We start from the raw sequence: 22,262 nt of genomic DNA, 5'->3' as shown, positions 1-22,262 counted from the left end.
GGAATTCAGAGCTTCACTGGACTGCACGGGGCCAGCGCCCCCCCCTCTCCTACAGGGGCCCCGGCACCTACTCCCCGGTTCCCCTTCCTGGGCTGGGGCCGCCCGGCGAGCACCTGCGGGGGCCGGGGCGCGCTGGGCTCCCTCCCCCTCCCCCGCCGTCACGTGTGTCTGTGCAGGGGGCGCGGGCCGCCTCCCGCCCCGCCATCCTCCTCCGGCAGCCGCCGCAGCCGGGCGGGCAGCAGGGAGCTGCCGGCCTCCGCCTCCGCCGCCTCGCCCGCAATATGCCGCCGCTGCCCGCTGGCCATGCCGGGGCTGTGCGGGCGCTTCCCCTCGCTGCTGCTGGGGCTGGCGGCCGCGCTGCTGCTCCGGGGGCGGCTGCTCCCCGCCGCCGCCACCAGCCCCGCCGAGCTGAGCCGCAGCCGCCCCGGGGCCCCCTCCGCGGCTACTGCAGGTACCGTCCCCGCTACCCCGCCGCGGCTTGGCGCCCCGGCACATGGCACCGGCGCTCGCCCATCCCCGGGAGCTCGCCCCCGCCCTCCCTCCGCGGGCCCCCCGCCCGGGTGCGGGGCCGGGCGCTCGCCCCGGGGCTGCCCGGACACGCCTGTGCCTGTGCCGCGCGGAGCGCGTCTCTGGGGCAGGGTCGTGGCCGCTGTGTTCAGCGGAGCCTCCTTCCTGGCTCCCGGGCACGGGAATTCGCCTTGGAGTCGCTGCTCTTCCTCTCCCCTCCCAGCCCGCTCGCTGGCCTGGCCTGGGAACTCAGAGCAGCAGCTGCCGCGCGCGGGGCTGGCCTGGAGGCAGAGCCCTTGGGAGCCTTCGAAGGGACCTTTGCCCACAGCTGGCCCAGCACCCGGAGCTGAAAAGGCCATTACCTAGATTTTTCTGGTCTGAAAAACAAAATCGTTCCCAAGGGGAGGGTGACATAGTATTTTTGTGGGAGTGGAAAAGAAGGCGTCATGATAATTCTCCATCAAATCCATCTAGGTTTCTGCGTGGCTTGGGAGAAATTGCGTGTCCCGCTGGTGGTCTTTATTCCCCTCCACCCCCGCCTGGTGGTTTCATTCTGCGCGTTGCTAAAACGGGATTGGGATTGAGGCAGATTCAGCATCGCTTTAAAGTGCTTATGTTAGCACTCTTGGCGAGCACACACTGCTGGCTGCAATCTACGACACGTCAGCGATGACTGAATTTGTGAAAATACAACTTCAAGTTGCTTATGCAAAGAATGGAACATTTTATTTTTCAGAAGCCCAAAAAGAGTGTTTTTAGGGAAGTAGAGAGTAGATCCACATTAGTTCCTAACACCTAAAGAGAATCCATCTTTGCTATCACTGGAGCTCTTTACTGTGCAGATACTATAATGTTGCGGGGTGGGAGGGAGGAACATATCCCTTTAGCTATATGGTTGCTTTGACCTATTGATAGCAGGAGATGGTCCCTTAAGTGACTGGATAATGCAGGGAAGTGTGCCTTGGTGAATTCCTATATGCAGGCAGTAATCACTATATTAATGTAATGGATGACACATGTGTAGGTTTCTTAAATCTCTCAAATGAGTGGCAAAATCTGTGAGCTCATTTGTTTTCACATGCACTCTGTAGAACAAGAAAATCTGTTAATTTTCCCAACAACTGTATGTAGAACAATGTAGTTATTTCACAAATGAAGACCTCAATCCTGCAATTGAATCTTATGTTCTTATGTAGATCAGGGGTAGGCAACCTATGGCACGCAAGCTGATTTTCAGTGGCACTCACACTGCCCGAGTCCTGGCCACCGGTCCAGGGGACTCTGCCTTTTAATTTAATTTTAAATGAAGCTTCTTAAACATTTTAAAAACCTTATTTACTGTACATACAACGGTAGCTTAGTTATATATTATAGGCTTATAGAAAGAGACCTTCTAAAAACAGTTAAAATGTATTACTGGCACGCGAAACCTTAAATTTATAAAATAAATGAAGACTGGGCACACCACTTCTGAAAGGTTGCCGACCCCTGATGTAGATAGACCCAGGTGCAGAATCGGGGAACCAGTCAATACGGTTTTTAAAAAATATTTCTGATTAAAAGACTTTTTTCTACACACATATCTTCTGAAGTCAGCCTAAAAAAATATTGTACTTGTAATACTGGCTTTCATCTAAGGATTTCAAAATGTTTCCAAACATTAGTTAAGCCTTTATATTATCATGGCCTCATTTTGGCAAATCACTTAAGCACAGATTTAGCTTCAGTTCAGTTCAGTCAGGCACTGAATACTGCCTATGAATACTGCCTATATGTTTAAATTAAAGTGTGTGCTTAAGTGAAGCCCATGTGAAGTATGTCAGTGTTGGACCGATTGTACAGATAGGTCAGTTGTAGAGCTGGAAACAGACTTATTTTATAACCACTAGAACATGCATACAGAAAGGAAAAAGTTTTTGTTGAACATGAATACAATTCATGGTTATTGTTGAAGGTCAGGGGATTTGTTCCGTTTCCCTCTACAATCGCAAATAAAATAATTAAACAAATACCAGGAAAGCTTTGGAGAAAAAGGATTGAAAATTTTTTTTGATGCTACACATTTGTTTTTCTACAGAAAACCAAATGTTGTTTTTCAAAAACCTTTTAATGTAGGCAAAGGGGAAAAAAGGCTTAGATGTGGGAACTGAAAACAGCATTGTTGTCATTCACCTTTAGAAGAAAAACAAAAATTCCTGTATTTCCCCTCTCCCCCCCCACCCCCTAATTTTTATGGAAAATATTTACCATTTACCTTAGCCCAAGTTAAAATATTGTGTCAACATTACTGGTTTGTGTGGTAAACTTTATTTATAAGACATTTATTTTTTGGTGAAGTCATTCAAACAATAGTTTAATGGCACCACATTCTTAGCTGATTCCATGTGGTTTTATTTTAAATAAAAATTCTTGATGGCTGGGCTTTAAAGGCCTAAGGCAGTTTGGTACACATTTCCTGTTGACAATCCAAGCCAACTAACATTCATCAAAATGATTGACTGCACTGACTAGGTACTATTTAAATATATTCACAGCTCTGTTAGTGTGCATCTCAGTCCTCAGCTACTGTTCCAGTTGTCTGTTTTAGAAATGATCTTGGTCAAACTTATATTGCCATATATTGCTTTTAAATAGCTGTGACTAAACATAATCATTCTTTACATGAGAATTAGGCAGTTTGTTTTTATTATGGGGAGTTTGGTAGCCAGCTTAATATTTAGGTTGTCTATCGTAAGATTTAGGTTTCATCATAAGATTTGTGACAGTTTCGAGATTCTCTAACACCTTAATTGTTCACATTGAAATTCAACAAGAAGAAAGCCTTGGGGCCAGAAATAAATCTTTTCTTTGTTCTGTGAAATTCTGTTCAGATTTAGCTGAATTATCAACTGCTGAAAATGGTAATTTTCCTTCTGTCACTTCCATTACCAGCAATGTCCAGGCAGCAGAATAACTGAACATGAACATTCTAAAGCACTGGCCCCACACTACTGCAGCAGGAGCACACACTGCACTGGGAACCCCAGGAGCAGACAGTCTTTCCAGGAGGTAAAGAGAACTGTGCTGGACTTGGCTCTGTTCTCCAACCCATCATGTTGCCCACCCCCACTTCCACCAAAGGAGGAAGGAGCTTCCCCAGACTCCTGAATGAGAGAGAGACAGAGAGAGTTGCGTTGCGTTCTGCTCTTCCCCCCCGCACCCCATTTTATGCATGTGGCTTCAGAGGCACATTGTCTTCTGGGACAACAGCCTTTTATTGAAATATTTAACCTGGTAGCTCAAGTGGTCAAAGCCTGAGTTGTAGTGCTCCAATTTCAGGGTTCAGATCCTATTGATGCGACATAAAGGAGACAGTGGGAATCGTAGAAGATTAGGGTTGGAAGAGACCTCAGGAGGTAATCTAGTCCATCCTCCTGAAAGCAGGACCAACCCCAACTAAATGATCCCAGCCAGGGCTTTGTCAAGCCTGGCCTTATGGGTTTTTAAGGATGGAGATCTCACCACTTCCCTACGTAACCCATTTCAGTGCTTCACCACCCTCCTAGTGAAATAGTTTTTTTCTAATATCCAACCTAGACCTCCCCCACAGCAACTTGAGACCATTGCTCCTTGTTCTGTCATCTGCCACAGCTGAGAATAGCTGAGCTCCATCCTCTTTGGGACCCCCCTTTAGATAGTTGAAGGCTGTTATCAAATCCTCCCTCTTCTACAGACTAAATAAGTCCAGTTCCCTCAGCCTCTCCTCATAAGTCATGTGCCCCAGCCCCCTAATAATTTCTGTTGACCTCCATTGGACTCTCTCCAATTTGTCCACTTCCTTTCTATAGGGGGGGGGGCAAAGCTGGACTCAATACTCCAGATGTGGTCTCACCAGGGCCAAATAAAGAGGAATAATCACTTCCCTCAATCTGCTGGCAATGCTCCCACTAATGCAGCCCAATATGCCATTAGCCTTCTTGGCAACAAGGGCACACTGCTAGTTCATATCCAGCTTCTTGTCCACTGTAATCCCCAGGTCCTTTTCTGCAGAACTTCTGCTTAGGCAGTCGGTCCCCAGCTTGTAGTGGTGCATCGGATTCTTCCGTCCTAAGTGCAGGACTCTGAACCTCATCAGATTTCTTTTGGCCCAATCCTCCAATTTGTCTAGGTCACTCTGGACCCTATCCCTACCCTCCAGTGTATCTACCTGTCCCTGCAGCTTAGTGTCATCTGTGAACTTGCTGAGGGTGCAGTCCATCTCATCATCCAGATTATTAAAGATGTTGAACAAAACCGGCCACAGGACCGACCCCGGGGCACTCCGCTTGATACCGGCTGCCAACTAGACATCGAGCTGTTGATCGTTGTTAAGCCCAACGATCTAGCCAGGTTTCTGTCCACCTTATAGTCCATTCATCCAATCCATACTTCTTTATCTTGCTGGCAAGGAGACCATATCAAAAGCTTTCCCCATATCCACAAAGCCAGTTACCTCATCATAGATGGCAATCTGGTTGGTCAGGCATGACTTGTCCTTGGTGAATCCATGTTGACTGTTCCTGATCACCTTCCAAGTGCTTCAAAATGGATTCCTTGAGGACCTGCTCCGTGATTTTTCCAGGGACTGAGTTCCCCAGATTCTCCTTCTTCCCTTTTTTAAAGATGGGCACTATATTTGCCTTTTTCTAATTGTTCGGGACCTCCCCTGATCGCCACGAGTTTTCAAAGATAATGGCCAATGGCTCTGCAATCACATCAGCCAACTCCTTCAGCACCCTCAGATACGTTGCATCTGGCCCCATGGACTTGTACATGTCCAGCTTTTCTAAATAGTCCTTAACCTATTCTTTCACCACTGAGGGCTGCTCACCTCCTCCCCTTACTGTGCTGCCCAGTGAAGCAGTCTGGGAGCTGACCTTGTCTGTGAAGACGGAAGCAAAAAAAGCATTGAGTACTTCAGCTTTTTCCACATCATCTGTCACTAGGTTGTCTCCCCCATCAGTAAGGATCTCACACTTTCCTTGACCACCTTCTTGTTGCTAACATACCTGTAGAAACCTTTCTTGTTACCTTTCACGTTCCTTGCTAGCTGCAACTAAAATTGTGCTTTGGTCTTCCTGATTACACCCCTGCATGCTCAAGCAATATTTTTATACTCCTCCCTAGTCGTCTGTCCAAGTTTCCACTTCTTGTAAGGTTCTTTTTTGTGTTTAAGCTCACTGTACGAATGTACAGTTGCATATAATAGAATTTGTATTTTACTTGTTTTCTGTTTTAAAAGCCTAGAGAATTGCATTAAAGAACTATCGTAAATATATATTCATAGAGCTGCACTGTGCACAGGATGGGTAGTATTCAGGGAATCAATCAGGGTTATGTAGTGAATGAGGATGTTTGTAGGGTTCCTCCCTTGTTTTCTCTATAAATTAGAAGATGTGTAGAGAACAAGTCACAGGACTAACAGGAAGAGAGAGGGATGGGGCTTATGGTTAAGGCAAGATGACTGTCACACAGGAGAACTCAATTCTCTCTCTCCCTGTGTCACAGACTTCCTATGTGATGCTGAGAGAGCCACTTGAAGCATTATTTTGCCAGATGGCCACTCATCATATTATTTATTTGAATTGCAGTAACACCTAGAAGCCCCAGTAATAAACCAGGACTCCATGATGCTTGGTGCTGTACAACTGCAGACCAGAAAGATTGTCTCTGCCCCAAAGACTTTGTATATTCCTTATTTTCTGAGTGCCCAACTTGAGACACGTGGGGTCTGATCTGCAGAAATGCTGAACACTGCAATTGAAGTCAATGGGAGCTGTGAATGCTCAACATCTCTGTCAGTAAGGAAGCGAGGTCTGGGGGAATGAGCACAGGACTGGGAGTTAGGTGCTCCTATGTTCTGCTCTTGGCTTTGATCTCAGGCAGATATTTGTCTCAGTTTCCCTGTTTGTAAAATGTGGACAATTTCTTACCTTTCAAGGGAAATATGGAGGTAAATTAATCAGTGCTTGTGAGGCACTCTGTTACTCTGAAGATGCTGAGAAAATGAATCATTCTGTAAAATACAGATTTTGGATGGTGTGTTGTAAATGAGTCGGGCCACTAATTGAATGATAAGGATAAAAAGAAATATCTGTCTCATCCCCACAGCATGGTCTATTCCAGTTGTTCTCAAACTTTCATACTGGTGACTCTTTTCACATAGCAAGCCTCTGAGTGTGATTTCCCCCCCTATAAATTAAAACACACTTTTATATATTTAACACCATTATAAATGCTGAAGGAAAAGCGGGGTTTGGGGTGGAGGCTGACAGCTCATGACCCCCCATGTAATAACCTCGCAAGGGGTCCTGACCCCCAGTTTGAGAATCCCTGGTCTATTCTGTGCAATGAATGAGAGCTCGGGGGGGGGGGGGAGGGAATAGTATGTGATACTGTATTTCAGTGGTCCCCAACGTGGTGCCCGTGGGCGCCATGGCGCCCGCCGGGGCATTTATGTGCACCCACCTAGTGCCCAGCAGGGGAGAGAAGCCGCGGCCCCGTGCCTGCCGGGGACAGAGAACTCCAGGGCTGCAGACTGCAGGCGCCGGTGTTCTCGGTCCCTGGCAGGTGCGGGGCCGTGGCTTAAGCCAGAGAGAAGCCACGGCCCTGCGCCTGCCGGGGACAGAGATCTTGGGGCTGCAGGCGCTGGTGATCTCTGTGCTCAAGGCTTCTCTTCTCTCTCTCTCTTCTCTCTGGATTCATATATTATGTTATATTAAATATGATGTTTTTCATATTATTTAATGTACAAATACAAAATAAGCCTTGCAAAACTGTTGGCGCCCGCCACACACTTCTGAAAACATGAATGTGCTACTGGCCACAGAAAGGTTGGGGACCACTGCTGTATTTAAATAGTATATGATACTGTATTTAAAGACTGTATCATATTGCACGGGGCGGAGGGAGGGCGTGAATTGAGGTTGCACAGGTAACCTTAATTCTGGCTTTGTCTAACCTTTGATTGCTTGACTTTGCAATCTAAAAAAATGTTCTTTTAACATAACTTTAACTGTTATTAGTTCAGCTTTCAAAAATACAACTACAGGCACACATCCAGATATGTGTGCCTAGCCCATTCATGAGAAAACACAGAATCATAGAAACAAAGGACTGGCCATATGTCTGTCCACTGCAGGCCATCCCCACCTTCCCTCAGCCTTAGAGCAGGGAGTTAAAAAGAAAGAACCTTCGAGTAACACGGTAAGCCAAGACATTTGGGCTCTAATGGTAGTACCCTCTACACAAGCTGCAGAACTGAGCATCCCAGCGGTCTACAGACTTAGGCTGGTGGGGCTGGCACTCTAAAAATAGCTGTGTAAACAGTGCTTTGAAGTTGCACTGAGGCTCTGAAGGCCAGGGAGAGAGGTGGGCCAGAGCAGAGCTGAGCCAATTCCCTCAACTAATTAAAATGTAGAAAACAATATTCAGCTTCTAGTGATATCTCAACCAAAGTGGCAAATACTCCTTCCACCACAAAATCAAAAAATAGATCTAAATGAAAACACAGTGCATTCCTGCTTGTCATCATTCCTAATGCTCAACAACTCCACCCCCACCCCGACCACCAGAGCAAGCTATGAAAACCAAAAATGCCCATTGTTAGAACAGCATCTATCACACTAATTTATGAGTCACCAGGGAGAGTAAATCAAAAAGTAGCCACAAGCTTGATTGTTAGACACCTGCACAGAACCATCACATTACATCACCACGGCAGACTGTCACTAAAAATCAAGTCAGTGATCACTAATTAGGGGAGGAATTTGGGAGGCACAAAATCATTTCAATCCAGAGAGGAGCCAATGTGGCAGAAGAAATACTGAGACAAAGCAACATTTTATACTCCAATGTCCCAGATACAAGGAAGCAGAAGAAAGACATTCCCTCCAATGGTCACAATTCATAAGACATCTCATCAACAATTGATGAATAAAAACCTGTGGCTGAGCTAGGAAGAAAAAAGAGAGATTGCTATGCCACACAATGCCATCTACTTCTGGTTCAGGAATGGGCAATAACAACAAATGGACCGAGGGGATCAAACTCCAAACACAGTGTGCAACCCTATATGGGTCCAGTCTGACTCATCTGAGAAATATCTGAAGAGGGGTCCATCCTTTTCTTACATTTCGGAAACACTTGTATAGCTCGTCAGCAGGTGGATAAAGCTAATTGTTTTGTTTTTTTAAATAAGTCTGTGACCGGGGTCCCAGTGGGGGCCAGCTAAGGTCACTCAATAAGGGTGAACTGTAAAGAATGGGGCAGACAATCCCCAAAAAGCTGGTGGATATTCCAGTACTTAGATTTACTAAGCCAGCATAAAACAGCTTCTTTATTACCTTACTGGTTACTCAGAAATCCAAACAACACGGTTCCCTTAAAGTGATCTAGCCTCAGGCCTCCATCCAGGTACCTAAGTCAAATATGATGATTTCTGAAAATCTTATTTCATCATATGAAAGAAAAGGTTCTATCAATCCCGAGGATCAGAAACATTACCACCCAGGTTAATGAATGTTTCAGATCTTACCCAAATACACGCTACATTCAATTCTTATTAACTAAACTAAAATGTATTTAAAAAAACAAGAGAGAGAGAGAGTATAGTTAAAAGATCAGTATACGTACACACAAGTTCGTTTCATTGAGGTTCAGAAATGGTGAGCTTTGTAGTTGCAGAGTTTTGTCAGATATAGTTCATAGTTATAGTCCAATGTCATTGCAGGGTGCTCCAATTTAGGACTGGGATCTCAGTCCTTATGCCTAAGCTTCCCCTGTATGAAGCCTCAAGGAGATCTGAGATGACAGAATCAGGACCCAAGGATCTTTTATACAATTTCATGTCCTCTCTGACAAGCTGGGAGTTCCTTGGGGAACAAAAGATAATTAGGATGACTTTGAAGGAGGTCCATCACCTGTACTTTGCTGTAGAATTAACATAAGGCAATTGGCTTGTTCTTCCACCATTCACAGATGATTTGCTATACACTTCAAAGAGAGATGAATACAGGGATATCCCGTGTTTACAATTCATTTAAATGCTAGGATGTTCTTTTGATCACTGGATTATCAGAATACAGCATAGACAGGGACTGTTGATTACATTGTTGACCATTATCCATATACATGTAAATACACAAAACCACACACATTATCCTTTCACCTGGCTTTAAGGGTTGAATTTGAGCCATTTATTTTGCAGGATGTTTAACCCTTTCTAGCCGTGCGTCACAAAGGTTTTTTGATTTATATGAGATTTTTTAAAAATTTGAATACCTTTTTTTGTTTTGTTAAATAATTTCAAATTAAACTTTAAATGGGTTTATGATAATTGATGTTAAGGCCTAAATGTATTATAATCTATTTAAATTACACAAAGTTGCCAAAGTTTTAAACTACTGAATTGATGGAAGTTACTGGCTGAGCAACTAGAACCAGTTTTTCTGAAGTTCTAAACTAGCTTCTGGCAGTTTTTTGCAGATGCAAAAAATATTTTCTTCATTTCAGTTCATGACTAATCCATTCAGAACTGACAAACTCATTGGAAGCTGAAGAGGTAGGGAAGCTTGTTTTTCTTTTCCAATCTATAAATAAAAGTTAGGTGTGAGAGGATGTGCTCTACTAATTCTAAAGGGTGACCAGAAACAATAATTTCAATTCACTAACTACAGAGAATACCTCCTTTTGTTAATAAATCGGTTAGTTTTAAATGTAAAACATGTTTTGATTAACTTTTTTTCCCTTATGTGCCCAGCACACTAAGGTAGTTTTACTGAACTGTTTAAAAAAACCAAAATTTAAAATGCATTTGTGTGTTTTTAATTTAATTCCTATAGTTTGATACAAATCTAGTAAATATTAACACATCGTTTACCGTTTTCTAACACAATAAAAAAGTAAAAATTAAGAATCTGAATAAATATTTGTTAAGCTATGTAATTGCTGAAACAAATGTGTATCAATCTGGTGTATCCTTCGGGTTAGCAAAAAGAAGTACCAAATTGCAAATTAACATGTTTTAATGATTATCAGCCAATGGGAATCAACGGTTCTGTAGGAAAATAACTGAAAAGCTCAATGTAAAACATGATTAAAATCAATGGTTTAAATCAAGTTTCTTGCTGGCTGATTTAAATCAAACCAGCCTGCTTGTCATACCAACGAAGTCTTATTGAATTGACTGAGTAGCTACCCACAGGTTGCTGCTTCCTATATGGCAGCTCAACTCTATAGCCATTCCATTTGTCTCCCTAGTTTTGTTCTGGGGTCCTGCTCCAGCTTTCCCTCCTGAGCCCTGCCCTGCCCTGCCAGGCCATCCTATATGCCCAAATTAAATATTTTGAAAAAAATTGGTAGCACATTTTCAAAAGGGCAGATCTCTCTTCAGATTGGTTTCTTTAGTGCAAATGACCTGGGTCTCTCTTAACCATTTCCTTGAGCAATGTGTGAGCCTCAGCTCATAACGGTGGCAGAAGGAGCTTCTGTAGTGAGATACTATTACAATTAGAGCTGGTCAGAAAAAAAATAAAAATTAAATTAAATTAAAAACTTTGAAAAAAATCATTAACATGAATTTTCATTGAAAAATTGGAAAATTTCAAAAGAGGTATAATTTAATAAAAGACTGTTTTTCATTTACATTTTTGGACACCTTCGATTATAACTATTCAGATAAGTAGCAGGCATGTTCTGTCAGCAGTCCATCTCACAACTTTACAAATAACTTTTTAATTGTATCTGGGAAACACATGAAAAACGTATCCCTTCTTCAGCTCCTTCTGGACCCAAGGGTCAGCTGTCCGCCCAAGACCATACTGTGTTGCTATGCTAGTCATTTAACTTTGCTTTGCCTCAGTTTCTCCAGTCGTAAAGTGAGGAAAATAATTCCAAGTGAAAATAATGCACAGGGTTTATGTGAGGTTTAATCAGTGCATGGATAATGCTTTCAAGATGTAAAACTTGATACAAATGTTATATATATATATATATATATATATAAAAATGTTTGGTTATCACTATATACATCTATCTGGGTGCTTGCATTAGTTCTAAGGTCTCCTCTCCCTTTTCAGATGTTTATGTAGAGGAGTGCTACATTCATATGCTCTCCACGAAGCTCCTACAGGCAGTGTAGAAATTGCCGATTCTCTCCCTGTTACATACTTCTGCAGTTCAGATCAGCAGAGGCACTTGAGCCAGAGTCCTTCAGTAAAAATGAGGGAGCTGCTGGCAGGTTGTTCTCTGTAATGGGGCCTTGTGTTTTGAATCTCTTGTGTTGTGACCCTGCCCGGTCCTCTAGGATATGTCTACACAGCCCACAGCAGAGAAATGTGGGGCTAAAGAGTGAGGCAGTAGAGCTGTATGGGGGAATTATCCAGCATCTGTAGAAAGAAGGAAATTGTGCTGCAGTTTTCCTTGCTGCATAATTGCATAGGACATGGGGCCTTGCTCATGAGGTCAGGGCTGTCAAATTAGGGACTATTGATGCAGCCAGGTGGCATAATTCACAGAAATTACGATCCATTGTCTCTCGCTATCATTTCTGGGGCTAAACTTTCCACTGGCAGCTTGGCTTTTTCAGCGGAGGGTCATTTGAGCTAGAGTTTAGCCAGTGTCAGGGCGCAGTGTGGTAAGACACATATATTCAAGCCTTTGAAAGATTATTGATTAAATCAGGAATTGTGAGTTTTTTTATTTATTAGGGGATGGGGAAGGGTGCCTTGCAGCCCTCAGTTAAAAGCCTATTGTTTTGCTTGTGTGTAGTGTTTAGGAATGTAAGGTGCCAAGGCACTTGAAGATAGGCACCAATATGCATTTCCAAATAAACAAATAACTTGAACCTTTTTGGCAAATCTGCACCTGGTTTCAAGTAGAATTACAGAAGTTTGGTACAGTTCTCACCCCAGACAGAAGATGTCATTGAACACAATGCAAGGTACTAACCCCTACTGACTCCAAAAACAAGTTGTGAACACACATTGTTGTGGAGAAGCTCATTGCTGTGCTCTAAAATTTGATTCTTGCTGGCATTTTTAGTTCTGGTTTCTTAACTAAGCAGGGGTGGGAAACACAATTTTTTGTATAGTGGTTTTCCGTTTATTCAGGACCTGTGTTTAGAACGTTCAGTTATTAGAAATGGCAAGAGTAGATAATTGTTGGTGACTACAGTAGCACAGCACAGGAAGAGATTGGATGAAACTATAACACGTAGTAGACTGGAGACAGGAGAATAGTGCAATAAAGGAATGAGATAAGATGTTATGAAACCAATTTAGGGAAGAAATTGAGAGGTGATATGACAGGTGGAATATGAGACGGGAACATATAATGGAGAAGGTGAAATATATGTAGAGGGAGGTTTATTTTCTGTGTTTCATGAAGGGTGATTGCTCAGCTGCCAGGAGCAATCATGGGAAAGATAAACCCAAAAACAGAAGCCAAAAATGGACATTTCAGAAGGGAAAGTTGGTAGGAGATGTAAGCAATCTGTGACAGTGAAGTAGTGAGGGGTGAAAGAAAGGAGAATTATTATAAACAATTCAGTTGTATGGAAAGTTTGAGGACCATCATACTGAACAGTAGTAGCACCAGTGTTCCAGTGTGATTCAAGAAGCCCAAACTGGCATTCATTTCCTCAGTAAAGAGCAAGGAGGTAATTGGGGGAAGAAGTGTTGAGTGCGGAATTGGGACATGGAACCTCTTATTCAGCCCCGAAGAGCTTGCAGTTTAGTTTGTCAGATGGCAATAAGTGAATGTAGCCAAACGGTGGTAGTTTCTGCCGTTCATTTTATTGGTTTCTATTAATTTTTAGTACGACGTTGGGAGGCACTAAATCATCAGTGGCCAATCAATATGTCAGAGCGTCTACAAAAATTGCTGTAAGTCTGAAAGAAGGCAGTGTCAGGGTTTGGAATACAGCTGTTGATCGGTGCCATCAGGGATCTGCAGTGTGTTTTTATCTATGAATTAGTTAATAGTAGAGGAAACCTTCTGCAGACTAAGGCTGAGATTTGAGGGAGGCAAGTTTATTCCAGATTCTACTAGAGATGTGTCTAGCTCTGTGAGGTAGGGAAACACTACAATTAGGACCTACCAATTTCACTTCTATGAAAAACGTGTCACAGACTGTGAAGTAAGACCTTTCCTGTGAAATCTGATCTCCCCTGTGCTGCTGGGAACACCCCAGCTAGGGGATTCCGAGTTACAAGTCCCCCTGCCAGGCTAGGGAGGGACAGGACTTTTCCTTCCCCCTGCAGGGCTGCTGGGGGAGGGGGAGCAAAGGTGGGGAGAAGAGACCCACCTCCGGTACCTTTTGGATTGGGACCTCTGCAATTGCAACACCATGAAATTTCAGATGTAAACATCGGAAAATGTAAAATCGACCAATTTAAAAACCTTCTGACCATGAAATTGATCAAAATGGACTGTGACTTTGGTAGGGCCCTAACTATTATCCACATTTTATAGATGGAAAACTTAGAGGTACAGAGACTAAGGGCTTGGCTACACTTACAAATTTGCAGTGCTGCAGCAGGGTGTGAAAACACACCCTCTGCAGCGCTGCAAATTGCGGCGCTACAAAGCGCCAGTGTAGTCAAAGCCCCAGCGCTGGGAGCCGCGCTCCCAGCGCTGTCCGTTATTCCCCACAGGGAGGTGGAGTACGGACAGCGCTGGGAGAGTTTTCTCCCAGCGCTGGCGCTTTGACTACACTTAGCGCTTCAAAGCGCTGCCGCGGCAGCGCTGCCGCGGCAGCGCTTTGAAATGCAAGTGTAGCCAAAGCCTAAGTGACTGACTCAGGGTCAGCAGGAAGCCTGTGGTGCAGCAAAGAATTGAACTTGGATCTTCTGCTTCCCAAGTTAGCCCCCTAGTCACTGGTCTTCTCTAGAGTTCTGGTGTGGGTGGCGTTACCCTTTTTTCCCCCACCTAGATTGCTCAGGAATCTTTAACTTGCATTTACTGTTGGGATTCCTCTATGATCTCCCTCCTTTCCCTGTGATCCCTCCTGAATGCTGCATCACAGCAGCATTCTCTGGTCTAGAAAGCTTCTCCCTCCAGAATTCATTAGTGTCACCCCTGCAGCTTTCCTTCTTCCTATCCCTTTTCCCCAAGGAAGCATGGAACTTGCCCCTAGCTCTGAGTTCTGATTTTCACAAGGCACCATATGTTAGTGCACTGTCCTCCAGCACTGGGTCACTTTCATTTAAATTGGCATACGCGATAATGCAATGAAGTGAAGCAGTGTTACTTTCTGATTTGTGTTTCTATTTTGCTGTGTGTCCCTCCTACTCCCTCGGTTTCAGTTGTCCTAGAGAAAGTGTGAGGAGAGGTAGACACTTAAAATTTAGATACAGATAGCTGCTTTGCTCAGGGCTGTGAAAAATCCCTACCCCTGATCTCTGTAGCTATGTTGGCCTAATCCCTGATGCAGCTGCAGATAGGTCAGTGGAAGAATGCCTCCCTCGACCTAAGCTATCATCACCAGGGGAGGTAGAGCAACGAAATATACCCTTCTGTCGTAAGCTCCGTCTATGCTCTGGGGTTATTCTGGCATGGCTACAGTGCTGTAGCTTTGTTGCAGTAGTCCCCATAGTACAGATGTGGGCTGAGAAACAGATATATCTGTCAAGTATCAGAGGGGTAGCCGTGTTAGTCTGGTTCTGTAGAAGCAGCAAAGAATCCTGTGGCACCTTATAGACTAACAGACGTTTTGCAGCATGAGCTTTCGTGGGTGAATACCCACTTCTTCAGCACAGCACAGACCAACAGCTACTGTTTCCCTCAAAACCTCTCTCTCTCTCTCCCCCCGCCCCCCATTTGGGGCAGACTTCCATATTTTTCTGCCTGTACACTCAAGATGAGGGAATTGCATGCAACTGCACCGGCTGTTGCAGGATTTGGGATTTTTCACAAATGCGAAGGGTACCCTGCAACCTCTTTTCAGCTAAGTAGCAGTGTATAGCATAGAGCTGAAGTGCTTTACCCCTCGGACTTGTGTTCTCAAATTAAAGATGGGAAATTTTGGCCTCCTAATGCCTGAGTGTCACTTTCTGTATCTACTCCCATTTGCAGATCTTTTGGTATGAAAGGTGAGAGAGAAATAAATACTACTATACTTGTACAAAGAACTCACTTCAAGCCCCAATCTAAGATTTTTTAGCTTTTTTTTGTTTTTGAAAAGATTCTTAGCAAAAACTAGTAAGCATTCTGTAGTTGTCCTTAATGAGTGCAATTTTTGAGCAGCGTTTATAGTTTTTCTTTATAACTAATGAGAAGCATGCAGTGATATTTGAATTACTGGTCTTCAGGTTATTTTACGCCACTTTGAATTTAGATGAGTACATCTGTCTTGAGCTCAAAATCTTTAGGGAGTTAAATGTCATGGTTGAAGGAGGTACTATTTGTTTTCCTGTGTTTTTTTTTCAATGTGTGGAAATTGTTATACTTTTGACATCTTACAGATTTAAGCGAGCAGGAAACCTTGATTTAAATAATCAATGTTGTGTTTTGCATTTGTACTTTTTAGTTATTTTTCTAAAGAAAGGTTGATTCTCATTGGTTGGTAACCATTAAAACAAGTTGATTTCAAACTAAAGATAGCCTGAACACTAAATTTGGTGCTTCTTTTTGCTAGAGGATACACTAGATCTATACACATGTATACAGTAACTAAATAGCTTAACTTTTTTGCTATATGCAGTTTGTCTCAAGCTGTATTTGGATGGAACTTCAATGCAATTAAATGCACAAAAACAGCATATTAATTATTGTATTAAATTAAACATCTGAAAGTGGGCTATATACATAAGAGAAAAAGTTTATCAAAACATGTTTTGCAAATTGTTAAATGCAAGAAGTATCTGTAGCTAGTGAATTGAACTGATTTATTTCTGTCCTTCAAGATTTTAGAACATGTAGATCTCATCATCTCACATCTAATGTTTCATAGGCACTGACTCCGTGGGTGCTCTGGGGCTGGAGCACCCACGGGGAAAAATGGTGGGTGCTGAGCACCCTCCGGCAGCCCTCTATCTGCTCCCCCCCCCAGTGTTTCCAGCCTGCTGGCAGGCCCCACATATCAGCACCTCCCCCTCCCTCCCAGCACCTCTTGCCTTCTGTGAACAGCTGTTTCACAGGGTGCAGGAGGCTGGGGGGAGGAGCGAGGACATGGTGTGCTCAGGGGTGGGGCAAAACCGGGCAAGAAGAAGTGGAGCCGGGGGTGGGCTGTTGGGGGAAGGGTTGGAGTGGGGACGGGACCTGGGGCAGAGCTGGAGATTGAGCACCCACCGGCACTTTAAAAAGTTGGCACCTGTGTAATGTTTGTTTATAGATTCGAAGAGGGAAAACAAGCTTTCCTGCTTATTCAACTCCCTGTTGGTCACTTAACTTTAACTGAACTAGTTGAATAAATGGAAATGAAGAAAATATTCTCTCTGCTCCTGCAGAAGAGGCTACTTCTGTCAAAAGCTGGTTTAGTACTTCAACAAACTCTGGCTCCAGGTGATTAGCCAGTGATATCCACAGGTTCAGTGGTTTGCCTTTCTTTGAATCTTGGCAGCAGACTTAATATTAGTTTTTTTATATATATAATTTAAATGATTTTAATAGATTATAAATATAGGCCTTAATATAGGTTGTCAATTTCAAATTTAATTTTAAATAGGATTATTTAAAAAAATGGATGTTTCATTTACAATAAAGAAGTCCATTGTTGTTAAATGATCCACTTTTGTCCACCTTGGCACCCAGTAGTGCTAATGAAAATTAATCTAAACCAAACCTGTACCATGCTGAAAAATCCTCCGATAATATGATAGTAAGAAAAATACATGTTATTAGGTTATTGAGGTGTGGAATTGTCCCCCAAAGAAAATGCTTCACTGGACAAAAAAATGCCAGAATGGACAATATTAGGAAATATACTATAGAAGCAACTCTGCATTGGCAGGAAGAGGGGAGTAGGTGATTTAATAACTTCTATGGGTCTGTGAAGATTGTTGGAAGGAAATACATACCGTTCATAACAGGAATGCCATTTATGAAACAGCCATTTGTCAAAACTTTTTCAAGATATTGAAGCTAGTATCTGTAAAGCACTCTGATGCAAGACTATTATAATGCCCAAAAATGTTATATAGGGGATTATATTTTTGATACTCCTTCATAGTACCATCTACTTCATTACAAGATAGACTTGTATAGTCATTCATTTTAAAAATAAAAGCTCAGATTTAGAGGTAGCAACTGAGGGGGAATGGAGGAGAGAAAGCCACCTTTAAAAAAAATAAATCCATTGATGTATATGTACAGAGATGTTCTCGGTCAGTATGTTTTACAGATTGTGATGGCAGAACTTGCTCATTAAAGTACTTTAGATCAGTTTCTGTTAACGGCCCATGACATTAATTTATCTTATCCCACACCTAGCTGGGCTTATTTAATTATTGCTGTAATATGGTTAATTACTTACATCAGAAATGCTGAGCCATTTAAATAAGGTTACAGAAAATGTTATTTGTGCTGAAGAAATGAATCCTGTGTAATTGAAAGCTCCCTGGACCATAGTTTTTCTTTTGCAGCATGAGCTTTCGTGGGTGCAAGTCTTGCATCTGAAGAAGTGGGTATTCACCCACGAAAGCTCATGCTGCAAAACGTCTGTTAGTCTATAAGGTGCCACAGGATTCTTTGTTGCTTTTACAGATCCAGACTAACACGGCTGCCCCTCTGATAGTTTTTCTTTTGTCCTTCATTTTGTGTCTTTGCACTCAGGAGGGTGAATCTTCTGGGTATCATAATAGCCAAAGTTCTAAAACTCATGCAGCTGGATATCTAACAGTGGCACTTAGGAGTTGCATCAAAAAGAAAAAGTGAAGTTACTATGGTAATTAAAATGCTGGGCATAACTTCACAGTCATGTACCTAGAGTTTATGTACTGGATAAAGTATAGAGATTTTGATAAAGTGAAGACTATACAAATAACTGAAATATAACACCGTAATTAAATTTCTGATTACTAAAATATGTTCCATACCCCCAAGACATGTATAGAACTAGACCCAGTTTTCATCCTGTGCACTAAATGAGGCAGGGGTGTAATGGGAAAAAAAAGTGTATGATCATGTTATTAAAGATGGAATCATAGTGCATACATACAAGGGGGCAACTTTACTATTGACACTTCCTGATTTTTGAGTGCTTGACGTTGCAATCTCTCTGTTTCCGTGAGGTGTTTTTGTTTGTTTGTTTTTAATGTAATTTCACTCTGATTGTCAAAGCACAAGCCGATTGTCTGTGAGTGTCTCTCTAACGCAAAATAGGCAGAATTGCTATCTTAGCCGGTGAATACTTTTAACTATTCACTGTCGCTGTTGACTGGAAGGATAAAATACTTATGTAAGGTACACCATGGGATACTGTACTTCCACAGAAGTTCAGGTATTTCTCCCTCACATTTGCTATTTACAAGAGACATAATTAAAAAGGTTGGCATTGTTATAACCTGGCCCAGATTCATGCTGTTTGGTCACCAGTTAGTTGTGAATGGACCCAGTCATTTCCAAGCCATGGTTTCTAGCGCAGGGTTCTTGATATATGCCCTGGGCTCAAACATCTTGTCTGATGCCCTTCCTTGGGATTTGGGGGGGCCACAACTCAGGAGCCAGAGACCCAAAATGCTGTCTTATCACCTCCCAGCACTGCTCTTGCTGTCCCCTCCCCCCGCAATTGCCTACATGTGCTCCTCCAGAGCTCCACCTTGGTTGTGGACTCCATGGACTTCTAGTTTAATCCCTTTGGAGACAATGTGTCAGGAAAGAAAGGAATTCAGGCTTAGCAACGGAATTTAAGCATGGTGTCTTTACTCTTAAGGCCTTGTCTATACTTCAAACTTTGATCAATGCGAGTCATGTAGTAATGTCGGTGTACAGCTGTCAAAGTTGGTATCTTGCTCATGCAAATGTGGCTGCTTGTGTCTGCACTGTGTGTACTCAACAGGTGTACTTCTCTAGATGCAAAGTGCAGTGCACCCCAAGTAGGTGTCCCAGTGGGTCGTGCATGGCAGTCAGGTGCAAATGCCTTTTGGGAACTTTTCACAGTTTGTCGTGGGATAGAAACGAGTCTCCCAGGATCTCTGGGAGCTAGGGGTCAAATTTCCAGCACACAATTTTCTCCATCCCATAATGCCATCCATATCTCATAATTTCATGCCTTTTTTTTTAAATCCCACAAATCCACATGGCACTTTTTGGGTGCAAAAGGCCACATACCTCCATCTGCATGCTGAGCTTGCCCCAGCCCTCCAGCACAGGGATACCAAAATAAGAGCTGCACTGACAGTTAAGAAGGAAGTAGTGATCGCACTGTGGAAACTTGCAATGCCAGATTATCGGTCAGAGGGGAATCATTTTGGAGATGGCCCCTTGATTGCTTTGCCATGCTTTCCAGACATAGCTCCGAACTACCTGCTAAGTTCTTCCTGCAAATGGATGATTCAATTCACAATTGTTACAAATACAAATAGTGTTCGTGATACCAAGTAGAATCTATCATTGGGCATGTATTCCCCGAACTGTCTTACTATGCATGCTTTTTAAAAAGGTGAAATTCTATTTTTTATTTTTCAAAATATTAGTCAATTTAAAGAAGTTCCAGTTGTCACGTTCCCCTTTAAATGATAGTTTGCAGTGTTGTTGTAGTGGTATTGCTCTCAGGATATGAGAGAAACAAAGGAAGGTAATACAGGTCTGTCACATCTTACGCGCATTTAACATGCGTGATTTCAGCTTTACAGGGTCGGCAAAAACAAACAAACAAAAATAGAAAAATAACAGTTTTAATACTGTATCTGTAGTGCGGGTGATTCCGCCCGCCATTCAACTCAGTGTAATTTTGACTATACGCGGTTTTTGCTTTACGCGCTAACCGCGGAACGGAACCCCTGCGTAAGATGAGACTCGCCTGTATCTTTTAGTGCACCAAGTTGCTGGAAGGTACAAACTTTCGAGCTTACAAAGAGCTCTTCAGGCCTTTAAATGATTGTAGACCCTCAAGCTAGAGAGAGTACTTCAGTGCTTTTCACATTTCTAGGTTTCCTGAAGAATTCTGCTGGGAGAGGATGAGGGGTTGCAATTAAAACCTGATTAGGCTAATATGTAAACTTGGTGCTAAACATATGATGAAGCTTCCAGGAATTTTGGAAATTATCTTTCATAATATCTCTAGAATTGCTGCTTTTAGACAGGCCATGTAAAGGTTGTATTGAATAAGCTTATATAGTTGAAACTGTTCTTCGCAATTTAACTCTGGGTAGTAGTGTATTTTTCAGTTGCTTTTTTTCCTCCTATTTTTATATGAAAAATTTGGTAAAGAATGTTAAAAGAACATGTGATTAGGGCCTATAAATCAGTAAATGTTTCATGTAAATAACCACATTGGCTTCTAAATATTTCATTAGATTTATATATTATGTATTCTGTGATGAATGTTGCTGCTTTTTAATGGCTTTTGCAGAGCTTGGATCAACTTGGCAGTAGGCATTTTATACATTTAAAATTATTATTATTAAGCAGGAGCCTCATTTTTTTTCTTCTGTAGTAAATTCAAATTCATCCACTTACGCACTGTATTTCTCCTTGAATTTAGAGCAGGTAATGCAGGATGCAATGTGATATGTTAGGTCCCAAGCCTGCAAATGTTTATTCATGTGCTTAATTTGCACGCATGAGGAGTCTCTTTGAAGTCAAGGGAACTACTAATGAGTGTAAAATTAATGGAAGTTTGCAGAATCAGGGCCTTAATTTGACAACATTTGGCCTTTGTCAGTATTTCTAGAATGGCCCTCCTGGCTGTTTTTACTGAGCATTCAGATTGAGATCTTGCTCCAAAGCCTTACTTCTATTGGCTGGATTATCAAGCTGCTGGTACTGGCAAGGTTTTGCAGTAAATAATGCATGCATTCTATCTGTTTCTCATATTTATGACTTTGTATGGGAAGTGAAAGGTTAATGTGCCTAAGCAATAGATGTTTTTCTGTATTTTTATTAAAATTGGGTCACTTTAATTCTGATGTTAACGGAGTTTAGCTACTTTGTAGCATTTTAATTATTTTTCAGATATTAACTTATTTTTCTTCTGTCTTATTTGTGAGGCACTGTTAATTTTATACTTCAGATTTTGTTCTCTGTACCTGGCTGTCTAACCGTAACGTGGTGGTTTTCTTAGAGATTAGATATAAAATCATCAATCTTTTCTAGACCACTAAAATTAGTGCAAGTAATAAAAGGGTTTTTATGTGTGTCTGAGTGCTGTTACTTGGAGATAAATCTATATAGACATATAATATCATTGGTTAGCTGCTGTATTTGTGGAATATGTATTCTAGAGTAAATTCTTAAAGAATGGAAAATTTCCAAACCATTTCACTTATCCATAGAATTAGTTCATATTACACATCAGCTGCCAAAATGGTGGAGATTAAAATACTTCATCAGTGTCCATGGGCCAAATTAAGGCTTGATTAGTCAAAGCCTTCACTGGAATCATCTGAGTTTGGAGGACTGAAATTTGGCATCAGATTTTCAAAACCCAAAGCCTAAAGTTTGGTTCCTAAATTCATATTTTTAGGCAGCTAAAGAAGTAGCATGTTTTTTCAAAAGTGCTGATCAGCCAGCTGCTCTCATTGACTTCAGTGGGAACTTTTGGGTGCTCAGCACTTTGAAAATTAGGCCACTTATTT

At 42.3% G+C, this 22,262-nt stretch overlaps 1 protein-coding gene across 1 annotated transcript in view; it reads left to right on the top strand.

The window, feature by feature from the left end:
- The first annotated feature begins 303 nt into the window (after window positions 1-303).
- The window catches only part of FAM171B (family with sequence similarity 171 member B), a 56,240-nt gene continuing 34,281 nt past the window's right edge, over window positions 304-22,262 (top strand). The window contains exon 1 of the mRNA XM_039494539.1: window positions 304-451. Within this exon, the coding sequence (XP_039350473.1) occupies window positions 304-451 (148 nt within the window). The remainder of the gene's footprint in view (window positions 452-22,262) is intronic.

This window comes from Mauremys reevesii, linkage group 11 (genome assembly GCF_016161935.1).
Source record: "Mauremys reevesii isolate NIE-2019 linkage group 11, ASM1616193v1, whole genome shotgun sequence".
NCBI classification, from domain to species: domain Eukaryota; kingdom Metazoa; phylum Chordata; order Testudines; family Geoemydidae; genus Mauremys; species Mauremys reevesii.
This window is presented reverse-complemented; position numbering and strand designations above follow the sequence as displayed.